Here is a 12,288-nt window from a genome sequence, read left to right as displayed (position 1 = left end):
TAATAATGTTTCTGAGCTTCCATTCGGTAAGCTATTCAGTAGCTTTATTGTTGTCATTGTATCATGTACATGACACAGCTAACAACTAGGACAGCGGTGCTGTCTGACCACACGAATCGTTTCCTAGCGAGAAAAAACATCAGCTAACTCCTACCTGTGTATTGACGACGCCCGGTTGCCGGGCAACCCCCCAGGAACTGATAAACTTCTGCATTCCTCTCTGCTGACCTGCTGGGACAAAGAGATTTCACAAGAGACAGGAAACCTGTTTTTTATAATCTAGTGCCATAAAACTGACTGCAGGTCTCCTCTCACTGGCACAGCATGGCTGGGGTGTGGGGGGTTATTGATGGCTGCTGAATGGTGGAACATGGTCATTCGGTAAGCTATTCAGTACCCCCCCCCCACAGTGGTGTTTGGAGACAATGCCTGCGGACACTGACGTGACGAAGAAATCCCACGTTTGTAACAAACCTCCAGGAATATTCTAAATGTATGCCTTCATGTCTGTGTCATTATTGTGTCCGTCTTACAGGTCTGGCTGTGAGACTTTGAGTACTGTTCCTCTTGATTTGAAGCCAAGCAGTACGAATTGCCAAGACTGAAGTTTAGACCATCGTCCTACTGTATATGCTTGATTTATGAGTAAGAGTACAAAGTTAGGAGTATTTCATATGAATATGATTTTTACACCATTTGTATGGCTAAATAGTAGACCAAAATACAAGTCAACGGGTAGACACACCTCCTGGGTATTTAACCCTTCGACTTCCGCCTTCTCTCTCTCGTGGCTTGCTTCTCTTCTCTTCTTCCTGGGTAACATCTCTCCAGCTACAGGGCGGCTTCGGCCACCCCCTCCCCGACCCCTTTCCTTTGTCCGTTACCGCCACGCGCGTGAGCATCCGCCGGACCAAGACTGTTTCCGATCGAAGGAGCCGGCCATGTGACTTTGATTGTTTTCCCAGCCTTGATCTGTTGGTGGAGCCTCCGTTAAGCAACTACTGGCATTCCGTACCGGTCACGCCCGCAGTTGAGAGCAAGAGCGGGGCCCGCATCAAGTTCAAAACGGCAGGAAAAGTTACAAGCGTGCCCCAATGGGACAACAACTTTCTTTTTGGATTTTTGTATGGTTGTTTTCCTTGCTGTGCATCTTCTTCAACTAAACTTGCCTCCTTTCCTCCTGAGATGCTCAGAGAAAGACCTTCACTCGGGGCCAACTGATCTACGGTTGTGAGTAGCGCATGGCAATCGTTGCCAGAATGTACAAAGTTAGTGCCTACTAATTTTGGGGTAAAATACCAGCTTCACACAAGTTCCAACCTTGGACTAGCTCAACACACTGTAAACTATTCACGCTCATTTTTAGTCCAACAACACACGATGTCCTATTTTTCTTTACGTATGCCTATTTTCTTTCTATTACCATTATTATTATTATTTTTTTTTTTTTTTGTGGTAGTCCCTTTGCGTGTTACCCTGTACTTCCCCTTTTAGATTTAATTACATTTTCTATCAAAATCACTTCCTGTCGTGCTTTGTGTGTGTTTGAGTTTAATAGCGAAACCGCTCAATTCTACGTTGATTGGGATCTTCGAAGGAAATGTGCTTGGATTCATGCGTACGCACAGATTCATACGTCTGGGGCCTCGTGTACAAAGGCTTGCGTGGATTTCCTGCTGAAACATGGCGTACGCTCAAATCCAGAAAACATCGTACGCACAAAAATATCCCGATGCCTGAATCTGTGCTTACGCATGAATCCAAGCACATTTCCTTCGAAGATCCCAATCAACGTAGACTTGAGCGCACGTTGGAGGAGCCGACCCATTCCTGTCCACGCCCAATTTAAATATGCAAATCATATTTGAACGAACCCTGCACCTGAGATCCTGATCTCTGCATGATCAGAAACAAAAGAAAATGAGCAAGGTCATGAAGAAAAATATTTGTTTCTGCATGTGAAGTTGCTCAATGAAGTGGAGGCACTAAATTGCCCGGAGGTGTGAATGGTTGTTTATATGTGCCCTGCGATTGGCTGGCGACCAGTTCAGGGTGTACCCCGCCTCTCGCCCAGAGTCATCTGGGATAGGCTGCAGCACGCCCGCGACCCGAGGATAAACGGTACGGAAGATGAATGAATAAACTAATAAATAACTGATTTGTGGCACGGTGGACGACTGGTTAGCACATCTGCCTCACAGTTCTGAGGTCCTGGGTTCAAATCCAGTCTCCATGTGTGAAGTTTGCATGTTCTCCCCATCCCTGCGTGGGTTTTCGCCAGGTTTCCTCCCACATTCCAAAAACACGCATGTGTAGCGTATATCGGTTTGGATAAAAACTTAATTAATATGGGAGATAACAATAAGCCGGAAGCGTCGCCTGCGTTACTTCCGGTTTAACGTGTTTTAGGTTTTAACGTTAAAATCAGACTATTTTATCTCGTTATCTAGTAAAATTTAGGAAAAAGTCTCATAATCAGTCTCATAATCTGAAGGTTGCTACACTTCTGGATCCCAGAGGTCTCTTAATTGTCGAACGCCAAACACACAAATGATACAGGTCGTAAATAGTTCTTATTTTGAAAGAAAACGGGAATCTACAGGAAGTAATACAGAGGGGTCTAACTACAGAACAAAGGACAGACAAACATTGGTAAAGGAGAGTGAATTCATGATGTGGGGGTGAAATGAGCATGCGTGGTGACATTGCATCGAGCTGGGACTTCCTGTTACCGTTAATTGAAACCCAAATATGCACCAATCTGTACTTTAGTAGACCGCACGTTGGACTTACATTGTGTGGAACACAATTTAGGCAGGCTGGTAGATCTCCCGTTCGCCAGGCGCTCGGAGCGGACGTCCACCGCCCGTTTCTTTCCCACCGGAGCTTTGTCCGTAAGATGCCCAAGCACCTGCACGGGCGCTGGCAAGGTGCCCTGCGGCAGGGGAAGGTCTGGTGCGTCCTCGCCACCTCGTGGTCCGAGGTGGGACGTCCTGGCTGGGCCAGGCTCTCCTGCAGGGTGAACGAGCGAGCGAGAGCGAGCAAAGGAAAAAAGGAGCTTCGGCCTTTTAAGCACAAAGGAGAGAGAGGGAGTGCCTCCCCTGCACCCCTCCACCCCCCCACCTCGGGGACCAAAAGAGAGATAGACCGCACCTCTCAGTACTACTTTTTTCATAACTAGGATTATTTGTGGTTTTAATCCCGTGCGAAGAAAAGATTCATTATTGGATTCAAGATAAGAAAACCGGTTTCCAGCTTTGCATTGTCACGCGCACCCTGTTTAATCCACGTAATGAGTGTTTAGATTTTATGCGGGTGCTGAGAGCTTTTAATATTTGCAATGTGGGATTTGTGTTGTGTGGGGTGAAACGTCTCATCCAGTTCAGTGGACAAGCAGATTTCACGTTGAAATTCAAAGAAATACAACCACTAGTGACATTGATGTGGTGGTCGACACTGGGGGCATTCGTGCAAGGTTCTTAAAATATTAAACCAGAAACATTTGGTGTGAACATGCAGTAACTCTCCACCGCCTGCGGGTGTCGCTGGGCTCCATCAATTTGGCAGCTCTCTGCATGCAATTTCTAATATCAAAAGAACATAGTTCGTTGCTGAATTTGAGTCTTGTTAAAAACGCGGCGAATATTGATTCCATTGTTGTCAAACTGTCTTGAACAGTCGCACTTAAAAAGCTTGTTTCTCACATTCTTAGTCATCACGTCAGTTTGCAGAAAAAGGGCTTTGTTGGGGAGACCCCTCAGACTGGCTGGGGGGAAATGACTGTTAATTAGTTTAGCGTCCGGGTGAGAAACCAGTTGTTCTGTGCCTCAAGATGATAATGAGATTCTTCAGACTTACCGCTAATGAATTTAGCATCCGTGTGAGAAGTTGGCTCGCCTGTGTTTCTCCTTTGATCAGTGGCTCAGGCCTCCCTAAGATGTCTTTGTGCACAGACGGACGGACGGGCTCAGCAGGGCAGCAGAGGCAGCTATGCCGGGCAGTCAGAGATCGGGGCTCCCGGGAGCCGTTTGCTCCGGCAGGGCATACTCGCTGCACATGATAGGTGAATTGAAGACTAAATTGAATGTGAGTGCAAATGTTATCTATATGTGCCCTGCGATTGTCTGGCGACCAGTTCAGGGTGTACCCTGCCTCTCGCCCGAAGTCAGCTGAGTTGGCACCAGCGCACCCGCCACCCTAGTGGAGAATAAGCGGTTCAGAAAATGGATGGATGGAGAGACATCTGCTTTGTGCTAAGGTCCGATGGCACAGGATGCTCTTATTTAGTTTGCAAATATTACAGTGGCCCTTAGAATTTTCTGTATGTGACCCTAATTGGAAAAACCTCGGACACTCCTATTCTGGATCTTCTAGACCTGAACCCAATTCAATTATTTGCAGGCTACCATACTTTATTTGGAATATTTATTTATTTGTTATTTGTTGATTTGGCACATTGCAAACAGGTTTGTTATTCAGGATGCTTTAATCGTCCCATTTTATCGACTTCCTTCAGACCGGGGGCGTCCAAACATTTTGGTCAGGGAAAGAAAACGAAGGATGCAAGGGCCACTTTGAAATTCTTCAACTTTCATTCATTAAACACGCCCACGCGTTATCCACCTTAGCACTATACACCACGACTGAAGACGCAGAACACGTGTCCTAGTTTTAATCGAGACTTTTGAAAAATTGGGAAATTTTAATTTCTCGAAATTACACGTTAAAATTCTTGTACAACATTTACTGAATTTATAGTTGACAACCCCCACCCACTCCCTCCAAAAAAAACAACAACCACCTCTGGGTGAGTATTATCTTTTTTTAACTCCATATGATTAGCTGTATTATATTCTATGTTGTCTGTTTCTGTGTTGAGCAAGTTTGATTTTAAGCTGTTCTTTTAATTTGTCTTTGTTTTTAAATGCTTTTAATCATGTAAAGCACATTGGGTTACCTTGTGTATGAAATGTGCTCGACCCCCCCCCCCCCAAAGAAAATCCTTTGCTTTCCAATGATAGTAGTCTTTTAAAAATAGGATATCGATTCAGAAATTCATGAATGTTTGAAACTGATTCAACAAAAAGGCCACGCTTGAAACTCGACTCATATTGCCTTTGTATTCAAGACATTGACCAGAAATTGGTGCATTTTCACTGGTTCTAACAATTCCTAACTTTCTTCTGATATATATTTGTATATGTGGTAATGCTGGTCTCATATGTAACTCAATAAAAAAATGTAATATAAATAAATACAAATGCAATATGTAATCTTTCACTCTGTTGTATAGTTGCGGATTGCCCTTTGTGACATATTCCCTCACAGATGTTGCGTACTGTTTGTCAAACAGTTTGCTTCATTTGAAATGAAACAGTATTAAAGGGCAGCATTTCTTTTGTGATGTAGCCAACTGCACTTTCTGTGGGCGCAAGTGTTGCGTTTGTATTCACTGTGTCGACCAAAACCCCTGATGAGGCAGGATTGAACACGCCTCCAGATACATCTCGGAGCTATTTGCAAGGTTTCAAGCTCTTGAAACCTCGAGACATTGACAAATTCAAAAATGTTTTTGTCATGAAAAAGAATGTGAGGCTTTGCACAGTCCCTGCTTTCCTCTTGCTCTTCCCTCTCTGTATTCTCCGCCAATGGAAGAATGTCGCTACAGTGGCAAGGGCAATCTACTTTTCCTTGACAATTGCGCCATGTTGTTTGTAGCGCAATACAAGAATATAGCGGGTGCTTCAAATCAACTCAAAACATTTGCCTGGGTTATCGTAGGAATTTCCAACATGGTACGGTTTACAGTTTACATCCTGTATTCATTACGGTTATTAACAATCTTTAAACTTTGCGTATGTAAATGGTTTGCCGTTGTTCATTCTTCCTATGTCGTGTCGGCCAACAGCTTTGCATCTCAGTCCGACACAACCAGTTAGTGCGTCAATGTCTGTCTTGGCTGCGGACGTCCCTGGTCCATTTGATCATGGTTTCGGGCGATCGATAAAGGAAGATGAGTTTTGAATATAGCTCCTCTTCCAGCTCCAGCTCTCCGGTCTCACGCACCTGGAATGTCAATTCAGATGTCTCAGTTTGAGGAAGATCATTTCAAATACATTTCGTCTAGAATCATCGACTGTGTATTTTCATTTGGATATGGCATGCGGTGTGCATATTTAATATTGGAATTGGACAATAAATACATATACAGTGCTTTGCAAAAGTATTCATTCATACTCCCGGAACTTGCACTGATTTTGTCATGTTACAAACGCATTTTATTGGGATCTCATGTGAAAGACCAACACAAAGTGGCACATAATTGAGAATTGGAAGAATGATACATGCTTTAAACATGTCCCAAAATCAATGGTGGTGTGCAAAAGTATTCAGCCTCTCTGAATAAATACTTTGTACAACCACCCTTTTTTTTTTTTGTGGTATGCCATGACCAGCTTGGCAAATGTTGAGACTGAAAATTGGGTCCAATCCCTTTTGCTAAATAGTTGAAGCTCAGACAGATCGGAAGTCTTGTGCCAACACCAACAGGTCCGAAACTGAAAAGGAGCTTTCACTTGTAGAGCAGTTTTCTACCTTCAAGGTACTCAAAGTGCTTTAACACTGTCTCCTCATTCAACTCGTGATGACGGAGCATCAGGAGCAACGAGGGGTTCAGTATCTTACTTAATTCGATTCAATTCAATTAATTTCATTCAATTCAATTTGACTTGATTGTGCCTCGAGGGAAATTAGTTTTGCAGGCAGGTAAAGAAAAACAAAGGCAGAGGAAGTACGATCACATACAGTGCTGTGAAAAGGTATTGGCCCCCTTCTCGAACACGTATATTTTTGCATTGTTTCCCCACTTTGTTTAAAGCCGAAACCGACAACTGTTTTTGTTAAAAACAAAATGTCACCCAAGCCAATACTACAGAAGATGAGAAAACTCTGATTCAGCCTGTCAACTCCTCTAACATCTTGCTGTATTCTTCAATAATTGTTTTTTTTTAATATTTAGCGAATGCCCGATTCATTTCCCACACTGGCCCAGTTAGTGGAGCGCTGAAAATGACGGCACGGAAATAAGGGCATTATGGCGCGCAATGGGCGGAGCGTAGTGGTAAAACGCTCACTAGTATTATTATTATTATTATTATAAAATAGTCATGCAATAATTACTGTGTAAATGAAAACAATCATCAAAATTGCCACAAATGAACATCTACCTCTTTTTAATGAGCCATTGGCTGCCAGCAGCGATGTCGGGGGTCACGTGGTCATGACCCAGGACTCCTCTCGTCCTTACGGATCTGATTTTATTGCTTTTGTTGATCTCATTTCTTCTAACGCGCGCGTGTGTGTGTGTGTGTTAGCTTGCTAGGCGCTGACTATCGCGGAAAAAGGGAGACTTCTGGAAGTTACGCGGCTGTTGGGCGCTATTTTGGAAATCAATTCATCTTCGGTACGTTACGTTAAAAAGGAGGAAAGTAACATCAGGTCGACAGCAGAAATAAGTTTTAACAACCTCATACCTCGTTCGATAAATTGAAATGAGTTATTTCTCAAAATCGTCATCATTATTTGTCAGAAAATGTTCACATTTGTATTTCTTAAACAAATGTTTGGGCCTTAAAACAGGTTTGGGCATTTGTTTTGTTATACAATAATATGAACAATAATAATAATTACTTATTTTTCTTACAAAGGTTTGAACTTTGAGCGTGTTTAAACAAGAGAGAAATGTGAGAAAATGGTAATGGCGAGGTTTACAGCCTTAAAAAAAAACAGTTTCCTGCTTTGCGGATTGCACCGATCGCGGGTCATTTTTGCGATCAACGAGGGAACACTGCAACTGGTCGGGTCAGCCTCAGCCGCAACAACTGAAATCAAGCGTTTTGTATCGCTGGCCATGAGTCTTTCACATCTCCGTGGAGACATTTTGGAATTCAGCAAAAATGGAGTGGATTCAGCTTTCAGGCCTTTTTAAGGCCACGCCACTGCATTTCAATCGGATTCAAGTCCGGACTTTGACGAGGCCACTCCAAAACCTTCATTTTGTTTTTTAAGCCATTCAGAAGTTGACTTGCTGGTGTGTTTTGGATCGTTATCCTGCTGCAGAACCCGAAGTCCGCTTCAGCTTGAGGTCACAAACTGATGAACATTCTCCTTCGGGAAGTTCTGTTAAAGAGCAGAATTCAGCAAGTTGTCCAAGTCCTGAAAGAGTCAAGCAGCCCAAGACCATCACACTACCACCACCATGTTTGACTGTTGCTATGATGTTCTTTTTCTGAAATGCTGTGTTACATTTTCGTCAGATGTAACGACACACGCACCTTCCGAAAAGGTCCAAAAGTCTTGGGAATCATTCAGAGGTTGTTTTTTTTTTTTCTTTTTTTGCAAAAGTAAGATGAGCCTTTATGTTCTTTTTTGCTCAGCAGTGGTTTTCACCTTGGAACTCCTTGGAGTTTCGTGGATGCCATTTTTGCCCAGTCTCTTCCTTATTGTTGTGTCATGAACACTAACCTTAACTGAGGCAAGGAAGGCCTGCAGATCCTGAGAAATTGTCCCGAGTTCTTTGGGGCCTCCTGGATGAGTCATTGCGGTTGTCACCATTGTTCCATAATTTCTCCATTTGAGGTTAATGGTTCGCTGGAATCCTAAAGCTCTCGAAATCGCTTTGCAACCCTTTGGATTTTCGCATGTGCAGTGCTCGTTTTCTGTCACACATTGAATCTTGCATGGAGACCAACAACTTCAATTTTGGTCTCATCTGACCAAGCACCTTCTTTCACGTTTGCGTTGTCCGTGACGTGGCTTTTTGATAAACTGCAAACAGCACTCATGGCTTTCTTTCTCACTTGTTCGTGTTCTATAAAGGTAAGATTTGGTGTACACAGATTATCCCACCGGAGTCACCAAGGGCCTCTTGGCTGATTCTCTGATCAACGCTCTCTTTGCCAGGCATTTGACTTTAGGTGGATGGAGAATTCATGAAACATTTGCAGCTGCAGTTACAACTTAATCAAATTATTATTCATATTAGAATATATACATAATTTCATACAACATATATAGTGTATGTACGTAATATTATATAGAACACTTGTCATTTCATAGCATGTGTGCACATGCTCTGCGTCCAGTTGTGTACGGTGCTCTATATGTCGAATATTATTTTTGTACAATCAGATTTCAGCATTTTTGTGTTGCCATGTAAGTGTAATCTGCCCAAAAGCCTTCAGAATCCCAAGTGCTGGCGTCAACCAAATAAAACGTCCACACACACGCCGTTGAAATGGTCTAACCAATCAGATGTTAGATTCACCACTCTGCACCTTCACGCAGGCTGAGTCAGATTCGTATTTTTCCCGTCCTCTGATTGGTTGGGCTGAATACTGTATGTGCATGAGAATTGATTTACCGGGTAGTACGATTTTGGACACGATTAAGTATTCCTGTTCAAGGCCACTTCAAAAAAACCCGACTTCGTGGGGCTACGTCAAGCCACATATTACTGGCTGGCTTGTTTTCAACACAGAAAAGGATTTTGGGCACTTTCAGAGCAGCATGTGCTGGGTGAGCTTTTTCAAGTTTTGACGTTTTTGTCATGTTATTCGATAAATATTGATTGGGAACTGCTATACTGGAATTTATACACTGTAACGACTATTGAGGTTTGGAGGTGATGGATTGGAAGATAAAGATTATTCTGCTTTTCGCTGTAGTAATGATGACATTCATCGTCGAATACAGGGAATGCCTCATCTCTTCTTTATTGCCACACACAGTTATACTTGTGTAGCATTTTTGTACATTATTTTTTGCCATGTGATGGTGTTCTTAAGAGGTGGATTAGGTCACTGAAGGCCCAGGTCCCACACTCACCGCCTGCCACTTGTTCAAGTAACGGAAAGCCTTGTATAGTCATTTCCACTTCACTATTAAGTGCCACTTGGTCTATTACATGAAATCTTAATCATACATTTGTTTTGACGGTTGTATCATGACAAAATGTGGAAAAGATCAAGAGGTACAATTTTTTTTTTCCCGTGAGACACTGTAATTCAAAAGGAGACATACTGACCAGGAAGATGTCCATACAAAGCTTCAGTATGCGGTCTACACAGGGAAGCTCCTCAAACATGATGGAGTGAGAGATCTCACTGAAGAAGCCTCGTACAAACTTTCCAATGACCAGGACCACAGACACATACAAACCCATGATCCTAGAAAGATGGAATGGAAGGAAGGAGAGTCATCCAAACAACTACAAATGATGTTATTTCAAGTGTCAATCAATATCTAGAGAAGAGAAATAAGAGAAATATTGTCAATCCAAAGAATGGACTGACAACGATATTGTTCCAATTTCTGACGCGTTAGTCATACAGCCACCCGCTGTATGACCTTTAGGCAGTTTACAATCCCTCCTTGATCCCTCTGTACACTGCCCGACAAATGCGACATTTCTATGGTTTGACAGTCATAATGGCCCTCTGAAGGAAACGGTAAGACTGAGTTTGACACCCAGAAAATACAATCAAAATCAATAGAGTGGTGTCTTGATTTTGATGACAGTAGATGTTCTTCTGATACAGTGTGGGAAATAATTGTTTACAGACTAAAATATTAAAAATCTCCAATTTTTATGGTTGCTTGTTGATCATGGAAATAGACATATCAGTCACAAATGCATATGAAAATGACAACTATTTGCACCATTCTTCAAAAGTGACACAAATTGACTATCAATCGCCCTTGATCTGGACCTCTATTCAAGATCTCGCCTCTTGGAACGGAGCAGCCTCCGAATACACGGCAGCAATGTATGAATAATTTGAAGGCAACTGTTTGAAGGATGAAAGAAATAACCCAAAGAACACCATTCCCACAATCTAGCATGGGGGTGGAAAACTATGTTTTGGGTCTGTTTTATCTGCAACTTCACCAAATTGATAGCCCCATGGACAGAGCCATGCGTACTGTAAAATCTTGGATAAAAACTTTCTTTCCTCAGCAAGAAAACTGAAGATGGATTGTTGAGTTTGAGATGAGTTTCCAAACAGCAGCCACGAATGTTGAAAGAAATAAAATGCACTTTACTGGAAAGAGAAGTGGGCCAAAATCCCTCTGAGCTGTGTGCAACCAAGGGTTTCTCCAGTTAGTGGAAGTCAGTTAAAGAAGCTAGTGAATGGTAAGAACACTGGCACTTATTCCAAAGTTCGGGACTTTGTCATGATGTCTGCAGAATTTTTTCTTGACCGCCACAAAGGCATCTAAGATCGTTTCAAAAGAGTACCTATGGATGACAAAGGCGTTTCTGTACGTGAAGTGTGACAGATGCGGACTTTGGCTGCAAGCTATCATAACGTTGGATGACGAGGGCATTTCCCGGCCAAAAGTATTACGTCGCTTAATGACCCAAAACCGCGACCGATGGTCACCAAAATGTATGTGGACATCCATATTTATGCCCACTTACGCCTCTGACAATATTTATGATTTTATGGACCAAAGCGTTTTCCTCTCCATAGACTATCATTTGAGAAAGGGGATCATGGGTAACGTCCATAAAATCTAAGATATTGGGCCGATCATTGTAAAATCTTCTGAAGTTGAAGCTGCCATGAGAAGAGCTACATTTTGGTGACGATCGGTGACAGTTTTGGTACATTAAGCCACGTATACACGATACAAAAATGCTGGGTCAAACTCAACTGTTGGTTTGGCATAGTTGGGTCAGAGGTTTGGTCAATTTGAACCAACATTGGATCAAAATTAGTGCAAATTATTAACCCATCTGCTGGGTAGGAAATGCCCTGCCCACAACTATTTCATTCAGCTGCAACTTGGAGCCATCTGCTGACTGCTCTCCTATATTTTACATTCACTGTCATAATTATCGGGACCAATGTGTATATCAACGCTTCCACTTTTGGCAGTCGACACAGTTTTGAACCTTACAAAGACGTGACACCTATGACAAATTTGTGTTGTTGTTGTTGCATGCACCGTTAACTCATTTCACTTCTTTGGTATGACTCTGCTCAGACAGCGATTGTGTTTGTCCTTGCAAATGTTTTTAGATATTGTTCAGAGTTCCTTGATTCCTCGACCTCTGCATGCACCCACCTTCCCCTCCCACCTTTGGAATGATAAGTGTGTGCGCAGCTGGACTGGAAAAGCACTGACAACTAAGTTTCTCTACCCCCTTCTTGTGTCACGAATTTCTTGTCTTAATTCTGCCCCCTGTACCACCTAATACCTCACTCCTCGTATGTCCTGGCC

The 12,288-nt window shown here is 42.7% G+C and overlaps 1 protein-coding gene across 1 annotated transcript in view; it reads right to left on the bottom strand.

The window, feature by feature from the left end:
* Window positions 1-5,101: 5,101 nt before the first annotated feature.
* piezo1 (piezo type mechanosensitive ion channel component 1 (Er blood group)) overlaps window positions 5,102-12,288 on the bottom strand; it is a 190,040-nt gene continuing 182,853 nt past the window's right edge. Inside the window, 2 exon segments of the mRNA XM_061691070.1 lie at window positions 5,102-6,066; window positions 10,085-10,226. Coding sequence (XP_061547054.1) covers window positions 5,944-6,066; window positions 10,085-10,226 — 265 coding nt within the window. The 3' untranslated portion in view covers window positions 5,102-5,943.

The sequence above is a fragment of the Phycodurus eques genome, chromosome 11 (assembly GCF_024500275.1).
Source record: "Phycodurus eques isolate BA_2022a chromosome 11, UOR_Pequ_1.1, whole genome shotgun sequence".
NCBI classification, from domain to species: Eukaryota; Metazoa; Chordata; class Actinopteri; order Syngnathiformes; family Syngnathidae; genus Phycodurus; species Phycodurus eques.
Note: the sequence above shows the minus strand (reverse complement) of the source record. Positions and strands in the feature narration are given on the sequence as shown.